The sequence below is a fragment of the Ceratotherium simum genome, chromosome 34, assembly GCF_057802395.1.
Source record: "Ceratotherium simum simum isolate JZ-2026a chromosome 34, ASM5780239v1, whole genome shotgun sequence".
Taxonomy (NCBI): domain Eukaryota; kingdom Metazoa; phylum Chordata; class Mammalia; order Perissodactyla; family Rhinocerotidae; genus Ceratotherium; species Ceratotherium simum.
The window spans coordinates 8431286-8453575 of NC_141933.1; the positions used below are offsets into that span (position 1 = coordinate 8431286).

Consider the following 22290-nt stretch of genomic DNA (forward strand, 5'->3'; position numbering starts at 1 on the left):
AGTAGAGTGACATGTCACAACCTGGGCTCTGAGCGGGGAGTCGTCCCAGAGCAGGGCTGCAGGAACTCTGGCCATCCCCACCCATCTCCCTCCTAGAGATGGGGAGATGTGGGGTTGGTCAAGCCCTCAGCCCTGCATTGATCCCCTGTACGACTGGGATTCCCATGGTGCCCATCTCCTTCAGACAGGAGAGGCCTGGGCCCCTCTAAGAAGGGAGACGCAAGCCCTCTTCCCATCACCTGACTGCCCTGCCTCCCAGTTCTGGGGAGGGTCGGAGCCCTCTTGCGGGCAGGAGGGACAGGGGTCCAACTGAGGAAGGGGAGAGGGCACCTGGGCACGCGTGGTCCCCGGAAAGTGGCCCTGGGGGGAACTGCTGCCCGCAGACACCCCTCCCTGTGAAGGATGTAAAAAAAAAAAAACTTGTTCTGCCTTTTTGTCTCCCCTCCCCCTCTGCCCGCCCCATGGCCCCCCCAGACTGCCTGCGCGTCGGCTGCGCACCCAGTAAGTGGCTTCCCTCTTCTTCTGCAGACTCCCAAGGGGCCTGGGACGCTGGACATGGGGATCTGGGGAGGGACGGTGGGGGGAGGGGAAGCCTTCATCACTGGCTGTGTGGGGGTTGGGCAGTGGGTGTAGGGAGGGGAGCTGGCCTGGGGTGGATGGGGTGGTGTGGTTGTGGAGGGCAGAATGGGCCAAATGAAGCCGAACCAGGGAGAGTTGGTGGAGGATCCGGGGTCAGCATGCTCACTGGGTCTGAAGGGGAAGGCTGGAAACCTTGGCATCTCAAGTCTTCAGGAGGGTGGGGCGAAGACTTGGTGGCACCTGTAGCAGGACACCCATCACCCTACGGGCAGGAAGGAGCTCGAGAGGGGCTGAGATATCCCGCTGCATCTCCAGAGGTGGCCACCAGGGGGAGGGCGAGGTCCACGGGAAAGAAGATGAGGGCGCGAGGTGAGCATGGTCAGGGCCTCACAGGGCAGCCCCTCCATAGCCTGTGTCCGTGGGGGCTGAGTTTCTGCCAAATAGGGGGACTTGCAGAGGTGACAGTGAGGCACTCAGCAGGGGTGGGATGGAGAGCAGGCGTGGACATTTCTGAGCATCCTGGTGTGCCGGGCTCAATGCTTAGTCTCCAAGAGTGTTTCTGCATGGTATGCCCTGAGGTCACACAAGAGCAAAGGAACATGGCAGGCGCAGGCAGAGAGGCTGTGTGTGCTCAGCGCGTGTGTGTGTTTGGTACTTGCATGCGCATGCGTGGTGAAGCCTTTCCCCGCTGGCGAGAATGTTGGGGGGGCCCAGGGGTGACCTGGAAGTGATGCAAAGTTCAACACCATTCCAAAGATAAATATGTTTTGTCTTAGACTTGCAAGCAGTTAGTCCTGGTCTTGAATAAATGGCCATAATTCCTAAGAAACATTCCCCTCTCTGGCCATGCTGGAGATGTTGTGTGTGTGGTTGCCTGTCCGGGGGTGTGGAGTTTGTGCAGAAAGGTCACATTGGGTCCCTCTGTAGATGGGGGAGCTGTGTGTCTGTGTGGAAGGTTCGCTGCCAGCAATGAAGATGTGAGCGCATATTCACATTTGGGGGTGTGGTAAGGTTGTGTATTTTTGAAAGTTAGGCCTATGCCTACACGCTGGGAATTAGCTGCTGGCTATACACGTTGACATTGAAGGTCCTTAGAAGACTTGAGAATAGTATGTTGGTTGTAGTGTGAGTGTCTGTGTGCAGGGCCTCAGGGCACAATTCCGGAGGCACATTCACATTGGATTCTATTCGAATGGCACCCTGGGAAGTTGCACAACGTGGCAGGACTGAGGGTGTCTGGGTTTATGTCTTGTGTGAGTGTGTGTACCTGTGTGCATGGGTGTGTGGCACAACTGAATATGTGCCATAGGTGGCGTGTGTACCTGCATGCACACGTGTGTGTAGTGGTGAGGCTCTGTGTGCCTGGGGTGGTACATGAAGCCTCATGCGAGCGTGTGTGGGCGCCATGCTCACTCCCCCCTTGGTGCCGCAGGTAAAGGCCCCGAGACGCTCTTTGCGGGGCACAAGCTCAATGACAATGAGTGGCACACGGTGAGGGTGGTGCGGCGTGGCAAGAGCCTGCAGCTCTCTGTGGACAACGTGACCGTGGAGGGTAGGTGGTCTGGGACCAGGGAGGTGGACACGTCTCTAGTGACCTGTGCTTGGCCCTGTTCTTCTTGGTGACCACTGCCTAGGGCAGCATTCTGGCAAGGCGCTGCTGCCATCTCTCCCTCAGGGGTGGTATATTATGGGGGCCCGGACCCCAGGGACCGTTTTAGCTCCCTGCAGGCAGCATTTCCCTGCAGGCCTGTCAGCCCAGGACTAACGAGTCCCACGACTCCTCCTGGACCCAGGAGCTGCACTTGTTGCCAGCACCTACCTGAGGGCATCTGCTGATGTCTCTCCCGTGTGGCCCTTGTGTGGAGGGGAGGCTCCTGGGGCCCCAAGGCCCAGCCCCAAGAATGACCCTACAGTCTGTGCCCCAAAGCCACCCCCCTCATCTCGGTGTCCTGTCCCGAGCAGGACAGATGGCAGGAGCCCACACGCGGCTGGAGTTCCACAACATCGAGACGGGCATCATGACGGAGCGGCGTTTCATCTCCGTGGTGCCCTCCAACTTCATCGGGCACCTGAGTGGGCTGATGTTCAATGGCCAGCCCTACATGGACCAGTGCAAGGATGGCGACATCACCTACTGCGAGCTCAACGCGCGCTTTGGCCTGCGTGCCATCGTGGCCGATCCTGTCACCTTCAAGAGTCGCAGCAGCTACCTGGCGCTCGCCACGCTCCAAGCTTATGCTTCTATGCACCTCTTCTTCCAGTTCAAGACCACAGCCCCCGACGGGCTTCTCCTGTTCAACTCGGGCAACGGCAATGACTTCATTGTCATCGAGCTGGTCAAGGGGTGAGGTGCTGGGCATGGCCCCGCTGTCGAGGAAGTGGTCCCCTCCCCCTGCTGACCAGGATATAGCTCCCCCAGCACTGGCTGGAGTGTCTAATGTCCCCAAACCACAGGGCAAGATTCGGGTCCCCAGCCACCAGCCAAGATGGAGAAGCAGCACCCCTCTTCCACCCTGGTGGCTCCCCAGTTACTTCCTTCCAGGGCTTTCCCAGTTATATCTGTTCTCCGTTTCCTGTCCTGGCTCAGGCCCTCCGGCCCTCTCTACAGGCAGAAGACAGGGCCATGTCCCTGTGGCCTCTCTTGCCTGAGAGGACCTCACCCTAGAACAGCTCTGTCCCAGCCCCCAGAGGCTCCTGCTGCCCCCACAAACCTCTCCCCCCACCAGCTCCTCTTCTGGGCCTGTCACAGGAGCCAGCTCCTCTGTGACCCTCCCTCCTCACATTGTCCCCATGATAGGACCGCACACCAGAGTCCTCCTGCTGTTGGTTCGGGTCCCTCCACTATGGGGTCTCCCTCTCTACCCCTTCCTCCCTTGGCACCTAGGACCCCTGCCAGCTGTAGCTCCTCCTTACCCCGCCTTCCCAGCACCGCCCCCACCTTGACCCAGTGTCTCCTCCCTACCGTGGGGCAGGTACATCCACTACGTGTTTGACCTGGGGAATGGCCCGTCCTTGATGAAGGGGAACTCAGACAAACCAGTCAATGACAACCAGTGGCACAACGTGGTGGTGTCCAGGGACCCAGGCAACGTGCACACGCTCAAGATTGACTCCCGCACTGTCACGCAGCACTCCAATGGCGCCCGAAACCTCGATCTCAAAGGTGGGGCCTGGGGCCTCTGGAGAAGGCCTGGCCCTAGCCCAGACACCCCGCGACCCAGCAAGATCATCCCCGACCTGGGATGCTCTTTCACTCGTGTGATTCTCCCTCTTCCCCGCTCATGATTTCCATCTCTCTTTCCCATTCTCCACTCTGTCCAGCCTGACACTTCCCTGTCAAAGTTCTTCTCAGCTCTCCTCTGAGGCTGCCCTCTCAAATATTGAAAGCCTGGTTGCAGGATGGCCTCACTCTAGAGCTAGGAGTAGGGCTTCCGAAGACCTCTTGGACCTCCAAGGTTGAGAAGCCTGCCTTGGTTGAGGGCTGGAGAGTGAATAGGGAGCTTAGTGTCCTGGCAGATGCCTCCCCTGGGTGGGTGGGAGGGGGCAGGGGAGGAGGGGCGGGGGGAGTAGCAGTCCCTGGGGCCCTCCATGCTGCCCTGGTCATATACCTCCGGCATTGGCTGGGCTAGCTCTGGGGGACTTTTTTGGACCCAGGCTCCCCCAGTGGGCTCTGTGTCCCACCAGGGTCCCACATTCCCCAGGGCCTCTTTAGTAGCTATGGAAGCAGTTGTTGTCTGCCCCCAGAATGGGTGTTTGAGAGAGCAGGGAAGAGGAGGGTGAGCCTAGAGGCCGAGGTGTTGGAACAGGAGTGAGGGCGAGGCCTGCAGCTTCTCCAGGGCCCACTGAGGCAACGTGAGCCACCTCTTCACACGCCCAAAGCAGCCCTCAGCCCCATAGAGACCCCTGTATGTCAATGTGACTCAGACTGTTCAGGCTGGGGGAGGGTCCTCAGAGACCATTGAATTCACCCCCCTCTTGGAGAGGAGGAAATGGAAGCTTCGAGAGGCTAGATGGCTTGCCTGTGTCACAAAGCGAGCTGGAGGCAGAGCTGGAACTAGAAGCCTGGTCAGATCCTGGGCGAGATCGGGAGGCATAGTGCTGCCAATTCTCCCTGCTCCCAGAAGGGGGCGATGTGTCACAGATAATCCAAAGTGGCAGCAAACCCAGGGGTGGCCTGGGCAGGTCTTGTGTTGTATTGAGACAAAGGCCAAGGTAGCAGGATTGACTGGTGTCTTGCTGAAGCTCTGTATGGGGCAGCTGAGACTTCCAAGGAGTTAAGTGTGCTGTGGCCAGGCAGTGATGTGTGGTTTCCCTGAGGAGAACTTCTTCCCAGTGGCCCCCAGGGTCCCCAGGCCAAGCCCTAGTTGTTGGTGGAAGGGAGCTGGGCTTAGAGCCCCCAGGAGAGAACTCAGAGTTGGGGGAGGCTGGGAGAGGCCTAAAGGAATTCTGGGAACGGGAGACTTCAGAAGGGAGGGAGTGGGGGTGGAGGGGATCGGGCCTGCACATCTATGAAAGGGCCTGATTACAGGCCGGAACTGGAATCAGATGTGTGGGAGAGAGCATGGAGCAGGTTCCTCCAGCTGCTCACCCCCCTCCCCCAGGCATCTGGGCTTCTCAGGGAGGGGAGCAGACAGATGGCAAAGTGAAGGAAGAAGGAAGTGGGGGGTGGGGATATGCAGGTCGCTGGATCTCTGTAAAGAAAGGGATAGGCCACCACAGGCCAGGAGGACCTGACAGCTGGATGCTGATGCCCTGTGAGGGGAACGGGGACTGGGATGCCTGGGTTTTGACCCTGCTCCCTTTGCAGGGGAGTTATACATTGGTGGTCTGAGCAAGAATATGTTCAGCAACCTGCCCAAGCTGGTGGCCTCCCGGGACGGCTTTCAGGGCTGCCTGGCCTCGGTGGACCTCAACGGGCGCCTCCCAGACCTCATCGCCGACGCCCTGCACCGCATCGGGCAGGTGGAGAGGGGCTGTGACGGTGAGTGTAGCGTGGAGGAGTTAGGTGTGACCCTGCAGGCTGCAGGAGGGCCAGCTGCAGAGGCAGACCAGGGCAGCAGAGTGGCCTTCCAGGAATCTGTCCCTACAGCTCTGGGGCAGGGGTACGGGGGGGTGGGGGGTGAAGGGTCACTTCCCCTTCCTGTTGTCTCCCATCCTGGCCCCTTATTACAGTTCAAGGCCAAGCCTAGCTATCCTTGAATACCCCATCCCCACCCCCACCCCCTTGTCGGGACTTGGCCCTTTCAGCCTGGCTGAACTGAGAGCAGGGCCTGGCCTTGAAGCTTCCACACTTCCTGGGGACGGAGGGGGCTTGGCTGAGCGGGGGGGTGTTCCTTCCTCCTGCCTCTTCCAGGCCCCAGCACCACCTGCACCGAAGAGTCTTGTGCCAACCAGGGCGTCTGCTTGCAGCAATGGGACGGCTTCACCTGCGACTGCACCATGACTTCCTATGGGGGCCCTGTCTGCAATGACCGTGAGTGCCCGGGACGGGTGGGGATGCCAGGGGGAGGTCCTGGCCCATGCCTAGCCCAAGGGACTGCTCTGGAGGAGGGAGGGTCTCTGAGAACTGTGCTGCTTGCTTCCTTCTCATCCCTCCTTGTCACGAGAGCCCAAGGTTGAGTTGCTGGCTGCAGCTTGGCGTCTTCTCTTGGGCCCGTGCAGGATTGCTGCTGCCTGAGCCTCCGGGGCGATCTGTGGATAGATGGCCCTCCTCGTTCTGAGCTGGTAGGACACTGCTCCCTTCACCCGTAACCAAGGGTGTCAGCCTCTGTTGCTCTCCCCGTGTGATTTTGGCCGTGGTCTTACATGCTGTACTTGTAGCTCACACATACACACTATTTCACAGGGTGGGAGGCTTTTGTCGACCTGCACCCCCTTTCTTCCAGTGCCCTCAGAAGCGTGCAGTGGAAGCCTGTTATTTCCTGCCCAGAGGAGGCCCACGCCCCAGAGGGCAGGCTCAGGAGAGTCCCAGGAGGCCAGGCCGCTGGACAGCTGGCTTCCCAGGACACCGGTGTGCAGTTCCCTCTTTTTCCCCCCAAGAATCCCAGCTGCTGGTTGTCCCTTGGAGCCACAAGGACACTCCCTAGTGTCCTCGCCTGGTTCTTCTCCTCCCTGGCTGTTTGAGGCCCCTCCCCCGAGAGGGCAGCTTCAGCAGCAGTTTCCAGTCCCTCGTGGTTGGTGGCCAGCAGCTGGTTAGAGCTTGGCAGAGGGCAGGCAGCTGGGGCAGGAAGCGGGGAGAGGCTACCTCCTCTTCGAGGGGGTGCTTAGAGTTTCCCTCGGATGATGGGTCTGGGGGCAGCAGCTGGAGAGAGTGCAGCCTTCTCAGGTATCCTCCAGGTTAGCCCTGCTCAGAGAGCAGGGATGAGACAAGACAGCTGCCTGGGAAAAGATACACACACACACATTCGCACACACACACACGCACATGCACACACACACGCAGGAGGACAGGGCTTCTCCATTTTACAAAGGTGGAAACCAAGGCCTGGAGGGGTCAGTGGATTTCTAGAGTAGTTAGTAGTGGATCTGGGCTAAGAATGGGGTCAGCGCCTTTGCCTCCGTGCCACACTGTGGAGCCTTAGTCATCTGGGCAGAGTCCCGAGCTTCTTGTGGGATAAGCCTACTGGTTCCAGATACTGGCCTCTTGGGCACATCTTGCTTTTTCCTTCTCCTTGGAAGAATCTCCAGCCCGTCTCCCTCAGGACTTTCCTGGTGCTCTCAGGCATGGCCGCCCCGAAGTACCTCCACATCCCCACCCTGTCCCCAGGATTTTCCTTGGCTGACCTGCCGCTCTCTGTACCTTCTGAAGCCCCCAGACCACGGCCAGCTCAGGGGCTGCCGGGGAATACAGACATGGCTGGGGATGGGCCTCTTCCTCCGCAGCTCGCTCAGCTGTGCACAGGAGACCTGGAGATGGCGGCAACTTTGCTGCTTAATAGTAACAATCCCCACTGATTGTTTAGTGTTTTGCAGCTTACAAAGCCCTTTAATTTGTTCCTCAGAGCAGGCAGTGGGATCGAGACCAACTGTCCTATTTAACTGATGAGGAAACTGAGGCCTCAGTAGGAGGCAGTCTTTGACCTAAGTCACAGGGTGCTGGTGTAGGGCACAGCTAGGACCTCGGCACTCCTGACTCAGTTACCCCCTGCTGCTCATTCAGTCCTGGAGTGTTGGTGGTACCCATGGTGGGCATTTCTTGCCCAGGTGCAGGGGATCAGGATTAAGAAGCTCTGCTGCCCATTATCACTACTACACTCCCACATGGTGGAGCCTTCTCAAAGAGGGCATAGAGATGGACAGAGGTTTAGAAAGTCATGCCATCTTTCAGCAGGGGTGGGAAGAGAGGCCAGAGCAACTTCTCTAGTTTCCAGGCAGGTGGGAGGCAGGGAGAGTTGGGCCTGGGGAGCAGGGCATGTCTTGGGAAGTGTCACTATCCCTGAGCACTGGTCTGCGTGTCTGGTGGCAGAGCCTGAGTGAGCCATGGAGTTAAAGACAAGGTGGGTGCAACCTGGAAGCTGGCGGGGCTCCGCGTGCTGCTTCTCCAAACGCCGGGGCTGGGGGACCTCTGAGATCTCTGCCCCTGAAGGGCAGGGCCGGAATCTGGGGGCCGGGGGATCTGCCAGGACTTTCCAAGCCACAACCCCCTCTTCTCTTGGGGTTGTACCTCCTCTGGATTCTCCAGGCTTGGCTCTGCTTCATGTCCATGCTGTCTCTCTGTGGCTGGTCTTCTTGGGCCCCTGCTGATGCACAAGGTCAAGCAGGAACCTCTCCAGTTTGCTTGGCCCCTGAGTGTGAAGGCCCTGGGTCACCACTGGGCACCAAGGGGCCCTGCACCTGAAGAGAGGGAGGAGGGTGTCCTCAAAGGGTTGGGCTTGGGGTGTGGAGCTGTCTGGTGGCGAGGACACTGGGATGAGGAGAGGTCCAACCTTCAGGACAGCCTTCAGGACCACACCCCACTTGTGGTCTCAATTTCTTCATCTGTGACATGGGAACTACACCTGGGGGGCGACTGGACCTCTGTGTCCCTTTACGGCTCAGGAGTCTGCTATGGGAAGGGAAAGGAGAGATCAGAGGGAGAGAACCCATCTCTGCTATGAGAGAGAGGAAAGTGGAGAGAGAATGAAAAAGAGAATATGAAATAAGAGAGGAAGGAAGCTAAAAGGAGGGACACTTCCTGACGTGTGGCCGGAAGCCCAGGACTGAGGTTCCGGACCAGACGCTCCCCTCGGGCCTGCTTGCTGCTTCGTCTTTCAGAGCCTGTCTTGGGCCTCTCCTAGGCAGTCAGTTCTTCCCCATCTCTGCCCCCCTGTCTGTGTCTCACCTCTCCACTTGCTCTGTTCATCTCTGCGGCCTCTATTGATCTCTTGAACACCCCTGTCTCTCCCTTCTTTCTTACCCTCTGTCTCCCCCCTTGCTCCCCAGCGTCACCCCCTCCCACTCTCTCCACTTCCCACTCACTGATATTGATTGGCCTCTAGGCGGTTTCCTTTCCTCTCCTCTTGCCACCAGCTCCTCCCTCCCCTCCTCTGGGACCATAAATTTTCTGCCGGCTCAGAGCTGTGTTGGTCTGTATTCCAGAACCAGGGGCACAAACATGAGATGGAGAGGGCAGGAGGACAAGGCTCCGGAGGCCCCAGCCTGTAGTCTCTCCTCCCTCGTGGGGCCATGCACCACCTCAGAGCCCCCTCTTGGGTGCCTCTGAGGACCCCTTTCTTCACATCTGAAGGGCTGGGGGCCAAAGGGGGCCCTGGTATTTAGCAAGGTTGTGGAGGTGGCAGCAGGGACAGAGGAGCTGTCCAGGGTCCTGACTGCATCCAAGAGCTGGGCGCAGCACGTGTGGGGCTCACGGTGACAGTTTTTGCTCCAAAATGGAATTCAGAATCAATAAGCAGGAGCCAGCCCCACCATACTCCCTCCCCTTTCTCACGTCTCCCCCTTCCTTTTGTCCTTTCTTCACCACTTCTCCTCACTCTACTGCTCTACTGCGCTGTTTCTTTGGCTCCTTCCAGGTCCCGTGTCCACCTCCCTGATTCTTTTCCTCCTTCTCTACCCTCTGCCTCCCCCCCTCACCCCCTCTCCCCGTGTCCCAGCAGAGCATCCTCTTATGGAACCCAGGCTGATGTGAGTGTGGAGGTGGCATCCAGATGAAGGGAAGGGAGCTGCCCTGCACTTACCTCTTGGGCTCTGACAGATGCTTCCCAGAGGTCCCCAAAAGTCGGGGGGGGGTGCAGAGCCCAGTGGAGGGGCACCTAGAAGGAGAAGTGGCTTCCTCAGCTGGACATAAGTGGCCCAGGAAGGGTTTTGTTCCAAGTGGGACACTCAGCAGACAGGTGTGGTGGAACTGCCCCCCACCCAGAGGTTGAGGCTGGGGGAGGGGCAAGGGGAGTGGAGAGGAAGGATTGGAGGAGTCCAGGAGGGCTGTGCAGGTGGTAGGGGAGCACCGTTTTGGGGAGGTGGTGAGGAGACTGTATATGTGTGGCGTGTCTTACTCTTGAGTACCTTTGAGGCTCTGGGTGCATTGTTTGTATGCATGTGGGTGACCATGGTTTTGGAGGTGAGCTGGGAGGAGGTGTCTGTGTGTAAGTTGGCCTTTCATTGCCTGTGACCAAACATGTATGTAGGTGCACATGTGTGCCTCTGTGAGCACATGTACTCGCTTGGCTGAGTGTGAGTTCGTGTGCCAGTGTCTGTGAGCACATGTGTGCATGTATATGTCTGAGCCTGTGTGTGCGTGCGCGCACACTGGTGCCTGTATGGGCACGTGGCTGCCTCCAGACCCAAGCCTGTCCACATCTGAGCGTGCACGTGTGTTCTGAGGGATACGTGTAGAGGTGGTGGTGGCCACATCTCTGTGCGCTGGACCAGCGAGCACTATTGGGGTTCGTCGAGGTGCGGGGGGAGGGGACGAGGAGGAAGAACGCGGCCTCCCTTGCTAGCCTCAGTCCTGTTCAATTATTCAGCAGGGCCCCTTCTCCGGAGGGGGTGGGAGAGGAGCGCGCGCCCGGGCGCGGGGGAGGGGCGGGGCGCGCGCAGAGGACAGGCGAGCGCGGAGCGGGCTAGCCAGGTGCCGCGCGGCGGAGCTGCCCAGCGCCGCCCGCAGATCGGGAGCCGCTCTGGTCCCTCCGCCCTGCCCCCTCCTCCTCCCGCGCTCCCCCTCCCCTCTCCTCTTCACTCCCCTCCTTTCCTCCCTCCCTTTCTCCCTCCCTCCCTCTCCCTTCCAGCCCTCTCAGCCTCTGCAGCAACACTCCGCTGCCTCCATCTCTCCGCCGGAATCTCGCAGGCTCGCGCTTTTCCTCTGCTCAGCCCCGCTCCCCTCCTCTCCTCTCCCCTCCTCTCTTCCCTTCATTCCCCCCTCACCCGGATTTGCTTCCCTTCCCCCTTCTCCCGCCCCCCCTCCCCCCGGCCGCTCCCTCCTTTCCCCGGGCCTCCGTCGGGCGGCAGCGGCAGCAGCGGCGCCGCCGGCCCTAGTCTTCGTCGGTCTCCCGCTTCTCTCCTCCAGTCCCCATCCCTGGCTCGGTTTTTCCGCAGGATTTCCCCCGCTCTCCCCTCCCTGCTTGGCCCTCGCGACTCCCCTACCTCTCCACCTGGCACCATGCCCCCTCCCCCGGGCGCTCCCCCGGGTTTCTGACGGCCCTCTGCGCCGCTCCGACCCCGCCGGGATGCGGGGAGACCCTTAGCTTCTCGCGATGGACCCAGGCGTCCTGGACCTTGGCGTTACCGCTCCGCGGACCCCGGATTCCCCGGCGGGATCCAGTTGATTTCGTTGGCTCCAGACCGAGGCTTGGGCTCTGGTTTTCCTTCTCTTCACCCCTACCCCCCTCCCGGGGCTGGGAGCCGGAGAGGGGCTTCGCGGGGCTGCGCAACCCCCCGTCCCTGCCCCCGGCCATGGGGCTGTGAGGCGGCCGCCCCCGGGCCGAAATGCCCCCCGGGGGGAGCGGGCCGGGGGGGTGCCCGCGCCGCCCCCCCGCCCTGGCCGGGCCCCTGCCGCCGCCGCCGCCGCCACCACCTCTGCTGCCGCTGCTGCTGCTGCTGCTGCTGCTTCTGCTGGGGACGGCCGAGGGGGCCCGGGTGTCCTCTAGCCTCAGCACCACCCACCACGTCCACCACTTCCACAGCAAGCACGGCACCGTGCCCATCGCCATCAACCGCATGCCCTTCCTCACCCGCGGCGGGCACGGTAAGTGGCGGTTCGATGCCGGCCGGCCGGCTGGCCCCCGGGACCTGCCGTGTGCGCGGCCCTGGCCCCGTGGGCCGCACCCCTGCCTGTGCGCGCTGAGGCCCGGCCCCTCCGCTTTGCGGGCCCGTGCCCCTCACCTACCATCTCTGACTCCCATCCTCTCAGCCCCACCCTCGCCTCTCCATCACCCCACCACCACCACCCGCGTCCCTTTCTCACTTCGTCTCTGTCTTCATCACTTTCATTCCTTGCCTCACCTTCACCTCCTGGTTCCTACCTCTGGTTTATCACCTTCCTGATCCGGTTCCTGCATCACCGCTCTATCTCTGCCCTTTCATCCTCTCCGTCCAGCTCTCCCTTCCGGGTTTCTCTTCCTCATCACCTCCTCCATCTCTGCCCTTCTCATTTCTCCATCTGGCTTACCTCCACCTCTGCCTCACCCTCACCTTCACATTGCCAGTCTAGCGTCTCTGTACACTGTCATCTTCTTGTCTTTGTCCTGCAACAACCACCCTCCCACCTCTGTCCCATCTATCATCTCTGCCTCTGACATGTCCCATCTCTTCCTCTGCCACCTCCTCATATCTGTCTCTATTTCACCTCTGTCCCTCCAGCAACCTTCCTTTCTTTTCCCCTTACTGTCCTTCCACCACCTCCCAAACAATCAGCTCACTCCGCTGTCCCATCATCCTCCCAGCCTGGTTCCCTTCATCTCCGGCTTCTCCTTTCTACACCTCTTCATCTCTGATCCCCAGCATCTCTCACCTCTGTAGCCCTATTCCTTGGAATTTACGTTCCCCAGCCCAGTCTCCCCTTCACCTCCCATCCCAGTCTCCCCATCACCTCCTGTGTCAGTCCTCTGTCACTTTCCACTTACTATCACCTCTTATCTCAGCACCGCATAACCCTCCATCTCAAAACCTGCTTCACCTTCCCTCTCAGACCCTATCACTTTCCATTTCTGACCTCAATCACTTCCTGTTTCTGCCCTCCGTCATCTCCCACCTCAGTCTCCTCATCACTTCATATCTTAGACTCCTATGATTCTCTCTCTGCCGTCTCTTCCCACCTCTGTACCTGCCACCTTCCATCTCTGTCCTCTGTATTCTCTGTGCCTCCATCATTTCCCATCACCGCACCCCATAACTTCCAATCCCTGTACTCTCATTACCTCTATGTCCATCCCTCTTCCTGTTTTATTTCATTTCCATGTAAAACCCCATCACTTCCCATCTGACTCCCTCCTTCACATTCCATCTCAGAGCTCCTGTCACCTCCTATCCCGGAGACCCCATCACCTCCCATTTTAGTCCACACCTCCTTCTCTGTACTCCACATCACCTCCCATCTCTGTACCTTGCCATCACTTTCCATAGGGGACCCCCATTACCTCCATGTCTGTACCTCTCTCATCTCCCATTTCAGTACCTCTCTCACTTCCTATATGGTACCGCTCATCACCTTCCATCTCTGCATCTCCATCACCTCCCATCTCTATACCTCATCACCTTTCGTCTTTGGCCCTCATCTCAGCCCTCCATCACCTCCCATTTCTGTACCTCCATCACTTCCCATCCCTGTACTCTCGTCACTTCCATACCTATCCTCCCATCACTTCCCATCTCTGTGCCCCCATCACCTCCCATCTTGGTACTGTGACATTTCCAGGCTCCCATCACCTTTTATCTTGAGTCCCATCATCTCTCATCACTGTGCCTTCACCAGTTCTTACTCTGTACCCTTGTTGCCTCCAATTTCTGTGCTTACATCACTTCCTATTTCTGTCCATCCATCACCTCTCATTTTTTTACTCCATTTTTGTTCCTCTCTCATCTTCCATGCCTGTATCTTCATCACTTCCCATCCATGCTCCTCATCGCATCCCACTTCTGCACTTATCTCTGCCTCCTCATTATTGTTCTACCTCTGTCCATCCTTGCTTCCCAATCTTTGTCCCCCCATATCACTTCCAATCTTTCCACCCCTTTTCTATTCTTCTTCTCTTTCTCCTACTTCATCTTCATCTAATTTTTCATGCCTCTACTCTCTCTTCATCCAGGTCCCAGGAGCGGCCCTTCCAGCTCTCCTCTTCATTGCTTTCTTCTCTCTCCCAGCACCATTCCTGCCATCTAACCTGTCCTGACTGGGCTCCTCGCCATGCATTGCTCTCCAGGCTCTTCCTCTTCTTCCACTTCCCACCCCACACCTGGCTCCTGATCGTAACTCCCTTTTTCTCCTCCCCACGAGCTCTCTGGCCCTCTTTGTCTTCCTCCCTCCCCTCCCTTGTCCCTGCTGGCTCCCTCCAGGCCCTATGTTGCTCCCAAAGAGGCCCAGACAGGACATGGCCTTTCTGGGCAATGAGAAGAGGCATGAAGGGGCAAGACAGGAAAGGGGAGCCAGGGATCTTGGGGGAGAGCATTGTGGGGTGAACAGGGAAGGAGGTGAAAGAGGAAGAGGAAGGAGAAAGGAACTAGTCCAGGGGAGATGAGCAGATTGGAAGGAGGGGCCTGGGAGCTGGAGTGCCAGAGGAAGGCTCAGGATGCAAAGGGCTGGGCGAGAGGGAGAGAAAATGGAGGAAAGAGCATTGGGGAGGTGGGGTGGGAACCTATGGAAGGCTGGGATAGGGACGGCCTCAGAGATGGCCACCCCCTTCCTGTGCAGAGGAGAAAAACAGCCCCAAGAGGGCCAATGGCTGCCCAGTGCCACAGGGAAGCAGAGGAGGAGCTGGAGGGTGCTGCAGGGCAGTGCTGGAAGGTGGTGGGAGACTGAGTGGAGGAGCACGTAGGTGCGAGGGAGGAAGAGGGTCAAGGGACAGATAGAAGAGTAGGCAGGAGGCCACCTGTCATGGCTGGGCTCCACCTCTGCTCACCTTAGCCATGGGGAGTGGTGAAAAGAAAGGCTTCTCTTGGGGCTCCACGCTTGGCTAGAGGAAGAGGCCAGCTTGGGAGACCTTTCTAGACCAAGAGAGACATTTCCTCTCTGCCCCAGCGTCTCCCTAACCTCCCCAGGGTGAGGGAGCCTCTCTTTCTGCACCTGCTTCTCCACTTCCCTTCTCCTGGGTTCTTTCTGCATCTCTCCTGGCCTTCCTTCCCTCCTTCTCTTCACTCTTTCCTCTGTTTACCCTTCCATCCCCCAACCCTTCCTGTGACATAATATCCCCACCAACTCATTGACAGTCCTGCACCTGACCTGGGTCTGGGCATGGGAGGACCTGTACAGCTGGGTCCGGAAGATGGCCTGAGGGGTCACATTCTCCGGGTCCTTGATTCCAATTTTGGGTTCAGAGTCCTTGAGGAGCCTTTCAGCCCCCGACCTTTGTTTCTGGTACCCTCTGAAGCCAGGAATGGAGGGGTCAGTCCCAGCTCAGTTCTGAATTGGTCGCTTCCAGGGATTCCAGACTCATCACTCCAGCTTATAAAGGGGGCTGGCATTCATTTCAATTCTGGATATGGGTGTGTTAACTTGGATTTCTGACTGGATGGTTTATGGCCAAGAACGGGCTTCCGAATTGAGAGGATATTGTTCTGGGATTCTAGATCAAGAGAAAGCTGAGCCCAGGGATCTGGATCTGTGGCAATCCCCCTGGGTTGTGAGGGTCAATATACTAAGAGCTGGTGTGGGCTGTGAGCCCCTTGGAAGCTTCTCTGGACTGTGTAGGATGTTCTGTCCTCTCGTGACTGTGAATCTATCAGGAGGCTTTTGTCATGGCTTCTGATGCTGCAGGGAAACAGGCAGATGGAGGGTCTGCACAGGGAACTTTAACCACACAAGCATCACTGTATGGGGGTTTTTACATGGGACGATTATGTGGTCTGGGTCTGGGTTAGTTAACCATTATTAATGGTTGGTTTCTTTCTAGAATGCAGGTGTGTGGGAACTGTATGGACGATTCTTGATCATTTAGTGCTTTACTGGATCAGTGAACTTCTGGGTCTAGGAGGCATTGAGGGGACTATGTTGGGTGTAGGCAGAAGGTGCCAACCTGGGCCTTGGGTGGCAGGCATCTGGGCCCATGGCATCTTGTGTCTGGTCAGAGGCTCTCTTGCCTTGGGCTTCAGGGCTGTGTGCCCCTCTGAAATATCATGCACAATGTAGCTCACTTGGTTTGCTGGGAGGTCACAAACAATGGGTCCAGACCCCCCTAGGGCAACATTCTGGGCCTTGGCTTGGCTCCTCTGTTCTCCGGAGCCCTTCCTGGAACCCTTCAGAGGTTCTCGATGTGGTGCTGTGTCCTGGGCTCCATGTCTCCGTGTCACCCCGCCCCCACCGCGAAAGTCCGGTGGCCAGGGCAGAGGACAGCTTGTGGGGTGGGGGTGAGAGGCGGGAGGGGCCTCCGGAGCGCGCGGCAGCCGGCTGGGACGGGCCCAGGGAGGGACCTGGCGGAGCCCCGCCCCCCGCCCGCCGTCCTCCCCGACCAGAGCCCTCTGCGCCCTCGGGCAGGAGTGCGGTGCTGGGGAGAGAAATGTCTCCCCAGGGTAATTACTGCCGCCCCAGTCCAATAAACCATTCACCTCTTCTGCCCAAGAAGTGTCTCTCCACCCCGATCCCCCCACCGTGTAATAAACGACCTCAGGCTTTAACAGGCCCTCCCAGCGTAATAAACTGGCTGCAGTGTGAGAACAGCTGGGTAATAAATCCCGGGGGAGGCCGGGCTGAGCAGCGCCTGGGCTGGGGACCGGGGGAGGGGGAGGGGAAGGGCGGGGGGGGGGCGGCCTGTGCGCGGTCGGCCTCGGGGGCGGGGACGTGTGCGCCCGTCCTGTCCAGCGCTGTGCCAGCTCCTGCCCTCGCGCCGCCTGCACCGGCCTGTCTTTGTGCGCTTACCGCCATGTTCCCCGGCTGCCTCGCGGTTCCTGTCGGGGGTCTGCCTCTCCACACTGGCTCTTTGTGTGCAGCTGAGTGCGTCGTCGCCTGTGTGTGGGTGTGGGGTCTGTGGGTGGGTCACTGGAGCCCTGGCTGCCATGGGGCTTGGGGCGCCGGCAACGCCTCTGATCCCTCCGGCCTCACTGCCCCATGGGCATCTGGCCTGCCAGCTCCTCAGGCCCTCCCCGGGCTCCGGCGGGGCTCTCTCCAGGGTAATGTGCCGTTTGGGTTCCTGGGGTGGGAAAGTGAGGAGAACGGGCCTCCCTTCCCCCAGACCTGGGAGATTTAGGAGCAGGCTCCTGGTAGATGGGTAGATGGGATTTCCGTGGCTGTTCTGAGGGACCAAGAAACCCAATAAGCCCCTCCCCATTCTGACTGGGAGGCCCCGGAGCCCAGGGGGTGAAGAGGCAGCAGCCTCTGGTCAGGGAGGCCAGGAGGGGGGTGTGTGGATGAAGGTCAGCATCTCAGCTCCCCTGGCCCTGCCCGCCCCCCAAATTTGGCCGTGCAGCTTGTGAGTGAGTGGAGGGGGAAGGGAGGACCCTGGGTATTACGGTTGCCATGGAAACAGCTGATTTTTCCAGAGTGCTGCAGTGTTGGGAGTGGAGAGACTGTTACTGCTGAGGCCTACCCTGCTTGCCTCTGGGTCCTGCCCTTTCCAGGCAGAAGACTGCCTGGGGTGGGGGTGCAGCTCCCTGTGTACCCTGCCCCCAGCCAACTCTCCACCCAAGTCTGGGGGCCCCATCCTGAGGGTTCCAGAGGCCTCCGGGGCCCCCAGGTAGAAAGGACACCTGGGTCTGGAGGGGGCAGAGCCAAGCTCCCTCTGTCTGCCAGAGGTGCTCTCCCAGTGACCTGCTGTGGTGAGACATCAGTTATTAGACTTCGAGGTGGTTCTTTCCCGCCTCTACCCCAGTGGGGGATATCTCCCCTCTCTGGCCCTGCCTGGGGAGATGGAGGGCACTGATGACAAGTGCCCTGTGGAACAGCTCCTGCTCCGCCCACCCCAACCCCGTGCTGGCCTCACTGCCTCTCCTGGACCCAGGTGACAGCCTTCACTTCTCTCCTCAGCTCCTCCCTGGGCCTGCAGATGGGGCCTCCCTCCAAGGTGCTCAGGAGTCCCCTCTCCTTTGGGGGCCTAGCAGCTTCCTGGGAAAGAGCCCCCTTATCCCTGAACTACAGTGGGGCTCCTGAGTCCCTGAGGTGAGGGACCCCAAGGTGCTTGAGGGGCCTGGCCATAGTGTTACCAAGTGGGCTGCCATCTTGGTAGAGCGGGTCTGCTTCTTGGAGGGGCCTCAGGCCCTCCTAGAGCCAGGAGGTCCTGCCTCCTGGGTTCCCAGCTCCCTGACCCTAGGACTTTCCGTCCTGACCCAGGGCTCTCCCAACCCCAAGGCCCCACTTTTCTCCCAGCCGACTCCAGACTCTCTCTGGAAGAGTCTTCCCCTGAACCCCTCTACCCCCAAGAAGTGCTTTGAGAAGAGTCGTTAGTGGGTAATTATTTAATTAAGCAATTTATGAATCTCATCTGCTCCGTTGATGTTCTAAAGAATGCAAGATTGTTCTCTTCCCTCTCTGAAGGGCCCAGAGTCCTAGCCCTCTAGGCCTCCCAGACAAGGCTCCCTTCCCGGAAACTGGGTGACCAGCCCCAACCCCCACCCCAGCCAGTCTGCCCCCCACCCCCAGGGAGCCCAGTCAGCCGCAGGAGGGAACATGGCGACTAATGGGGTTTATTTTGGGGCTGAGATCGTTAGGGACCTCACACCCGCCCCCGGCAGCCGGATGGCGAAGAGGAGACAGAGAGGGGGAGAGGGGGTGGGGTGGAGGAGGGCAGGAGAGGGAGCCTTCATCTCTGGTCCCACTCTCCCGCTTTCTCTCACCTACACCCCTCTCTGTCCCTCTCTGTCCATCTGTCTCTCTGCCTCCTTCCTCCTCTGGCTGTGAATCTCTATCCCCTTCCCCACGTCTGTCTCTTCTTTTCTGGGCAGGGCTCCAGGACCCCCCGGCTTTGAGACCCAGGCCGCGCCCTAGTTGGGAGTGGAGCCGGCAGTCCTGGGCAGACTGGGACCAGGATTTCCAGGGGCTTGAGAGGGGTGGGGGCAGGTGCTGGAGGGGTGCCAGCCTGCGGGCTCTGAGTCAGAGCCTCATCCTCTCACCATCGCCCGGGTCTCCTTTCGCCTCCGTGCCTGCTCAGCTCTGGCCCCACAGAAGCACACACCCTGAATCTGTCACCTCTGCCAGCCCTGGGAGAAGTCGAGCTGGTCCGGCCCAGGCCCCCTGGGTCCTGCCTGCCCCGGCACTCTTCTCGCTCCCCTTGCAGCCTCTCTTTGGGTGCTCTCTCTGTGTCATTCTCTCTATTACCTCTCTGTTTTGCTGTAATTAAAGCTAGAATTCTTGATGAGGCAGCTACATCTGTCTGTGTGCGTGCACACATTCTTACTCGGGCACCCTCCTGCCAACCGTTCCCCAGGGCAGCAGGGCCTGGTTGCTGCTGTGGGTATCACAGCTGAAGCCCTGCACCCTAAGCCTGGGGTCCCTGTGCTCCCGGCACTGCCCCAAGGACCTGCTGATCTCGCCCTCCTGATGTCATATCTCCATCTCTCCCTTTCCTTCTCTCTCCAGCCGGGACCACATACATCTTTGGGAAGGGGGGAGCGCTCATCACCTACACGTGGCCCCCCAATGACCGGCCCAGCACGAGAATGGACCGCCTGGCCGTGGGCTTCAGCACGCACCAGCGGAGCGCCGTGCTGGTGCGGGTGGACAGCGCTTCCGGCCTCGGGGACTACTTGCAGCTGCACATCGTAAGGACCCAAGGCCCCAGCGCCTGACCTCCCCACCTTCCTACCCCCAATCCACTCAGTCCCCCCACTGTCAGGGATCAGCCTCTCAAATCCTTCCCTCCTGTGGAGCCCTCAGAACCCCTGTTACCTGGTTCCTGGAGTTTCCTGTTAAGTAGTTCTGCTGCCGAGAGCCATTCCCCTCCCGTTATTCAGGAGACAACCAGAGCCACCCCAGCTGATTTGATGCTCCCAGCTCCCCATCCCTGAGACCATCTGTGTCTTCTGACCTTCCTGAATGTAGTCAGGAGCCTCATGGAGACTTCCAGGCCATTCTCCTGTAGCCTTTGCAAATGTCCCCACATTGTGACTGCCCTAAGCTGCCGCCTGCTCAATCCTAGATCACCTAGGGCAGCCCACTGTGTCCTGCACCTATTCCTGCCCCCCTCCTTGGGACATCCCTGTCGCAGAGCAGCCCACCCTTGCTTCTTTGTCTTGCCTTCAAATCCTGCCCCTGCCTCTGTCCTGCCCTTGACCTCCATTCCCATGACCTTTGCCCTCCCAGCAGCCCCTTTATGCTGCCTTCCCTACAGCCTCTCTGGCCATGCTTACTCCTCTCTGACCTCTTGGCCCAGCCCCACGTCCCCACCCTGACCTCGGTCCCACCCAGCTCTGCCTTTCTCTGCCCAGCTTCTCCTGGTGCCAGCTCCCCTCCTCGACCTCTGCCCCTTCCCAGTGCCTGCCTCTGGGCCTCCTGCCAGACCCACTGCTCCTCTCCTCACAGTTTTCATCCTAGCTCTATCTTCAGGCGGGCCCTTTTCTTCTCTGACCCTTTCCCCATCTCTGGTCCTGCCCTGCACTCTTCCCCATGGCCTCTGGCCTTGCTCCGTTTCATTTCTGCTCTTAGCCTCTCCTCCCCACTGTCTTAACCCCTGGGCCTCTGACCTCAATCTCCATTTCCACTTATACAGCCCCTTACAGCTGCCTCCTTTCCTTCCCGCATCCCCTATGCTGACTGTGGCTGGGACCCCCATGCTGGGAGGACTGAGCAGGCTCACCAGGCTCTGTGTGTGGGAAAAGTCTGGGTGGGGGCCCCTGGGCTTTAAGGGGAGTGAGGAAGCCAAGGGAGAAGTCTTGTTTGTTTGGGCTCTGGCCCCTCCCCATCTGATTGGGACTGTGGCTACTGGCCCCTTCTTACACAACAGCTTTTCAGGGTCCCGTGGCTGCACACCCCTCCCCCAACACCAGGGAGCAAAGGAAGGAGGGGTGAGGAGAGATGCCCAGTGGGCAGAGCAGAGCTGGAGTGGGAGTGGCAGCTGATGGGTGATGGGCAGAGGCCAGGTCGGGAAGTGTGCAGGAAAGGGGTATAGAGTGAAGAGGAACCTGAGAGAAGGCCTGGAAGTTTCGTGCCTGTGTGAAGGAGACAATGGTGTCTCCGCCTGTATGTGAGAGATGGCGTGGCTGTGGACGGCACACGTGACAGTGTGGGGCTGGGTGCATGTTGATTGTGTCAGGAGTGACAGTGTGACTGTGGGGCACAGTCTGGTGGCCTCTGATCGGGTGTGTCACTCTATATTTGTATTTCGCGGTGGAGTGATGTTTACTGTTGTTTCAGTCTCCCGACCCTGCGTGGCAGGTGCGACTGCATTTCCACACCCTTCTCTGAGAGTGAGGGCTGCTCTGCTCTCCCTGCACAGTCAGGAGAGGCTCTGCGTAGCTTTGGAGTGGATGGCCTGGGTTCGAGTCCCAACTCTGTCACCTCCTTGCTGTGTCCTTGTGCCTCAGTTTCCTCTTCTGTGTAGTGGCATGATGAGACGACAGAGGGAGGCTGTGAGGTTTACATGAGATCCTGTAAGCACTCAGGACATCGCCCAGCCTGTGGGAAGTGTCAGCTGACATCCCCATCTGGACGTGTCGACCTGCGTGTGTTTTGTCTCTGCCTCTTTGACAATGTCTATGTGTCTCTGTGCCTGTAGGTTTGGGGTTCCGGGTTCCCCCAGTGCTGAGGAGAAGGGGTAGGGGGTCAGGGTGCAGGGAGAAGGAATCTCCTCCTTTCCCCTCCCAGCAGCTGCCCACAGGCCTCGCCTGGGGCAGGGTTATGGAGGAACGAGGCCTGGGGCCTGGTGCTGCTGAGGGCGGAGGGCGGCTGGCCCTCGGATGGGGTCCTGGTGAGGGTGGGGGCCCTGGAGGAAGTGTGGGAGCCACAAGAGAGGCCAGCTCTGAGGGGAGAGTTGGGCACGGATGGGATGAAGCCCCTTGGGGGCAGCCCCGAAGCCCCCTCCTCCCCTAGCGACACATCAGCTCCCCCCACAGCGTCATTAGCAGCTCTCAGAGAGTGGGGAGGCGGCGGCAAAATAAGAGAAGAGCAATTTGACGTTTCTAATAAAGCGTCGCTCCACTTTGCCAAATTAATTTTGACTCCCATAATTATTTGCTGTAGGAGCGGCCGCGTTCTCCCCACTGCCGCCTAATGAGGTAATTGGGGAATTAGGAATTAATGACTTTAACAGAAGTGACAACTGACTTCACGTTGGGAGCAGCTCTGGGGAGCTGCCTCTCCCCCGGAGTGCACGGCTCTGAGCTCGGCTGCCTCCTAGGAAACCCAGGTGTCCTGCCTTCCAGCTGCTCTGGCTGGCCCTCTGTCACCGGCTCCCAGGCCGCATCTGCTCCTTGACCACTGTCACCTGGCTGAGCCTCTTGGGGAGAAGCCCTCAGAAGCATCCAGGGGCTGACGCTATTCCGGGTGATGTTATTACTAACAATAGTACTGAGGAGCATGGGCTGTTCCCCTCATGCGCGTGGGGAGCAGATGATCACCCCGTCTCCCTGGGATGCTGTCAGTCTGTGGGTGGTGGGTGGGTGGGGCTTGCTAGTACTCTTTGTTAGGCAAGCCCAGTCTCAGTT

At 59.2% G+C, this 22290-nt stretch overlaps 1 protein-coding gene across 13 annotated transcripts in view; it reads left to right on the forward strand.

Moving 5' to 3' along the window:
• Positions 1-22290, forward strand: part of NRXN2 (neurexin 2) — a 108128-nt gene that overhangs the window by 59480 nt on the left and 26358 nt on the right. For 8 of the 13 annotated variants that reach the window (XM_087422709.1, XM_087422715.1, XM_014792941.2 and 5 more), the window contains 7 exons: positions 475-501; positions 2012-2131; positions 2542-2923; positions 3552-3742; positions 5387-5560; positions 5933-6052; positions 19229-19410. In XM_087422709.1, coding sequence (XP_087278835.1) covers positions 475-501; positions 2012-2131; positions 2542-2923; positions 3552-3742; positions 5387-5560; positions 5933-6052; positions 19229-19410 — 1196 coding nt within the window. Of the gene's footprint in view, positions 1-474; positions 502-2011; positions 2132-2541; positions 2924-3551; positions 3743-5386; positions 5561-5932; positions 6053-10953; positions 11756-19228; positions 19411-22290 lie in introns of those variants that run through there. The other 5 variants (XM_087422710.1, XM_087422718.1, XM_087422714.1 and 2 more) reach the window with 3 other exon arrangements.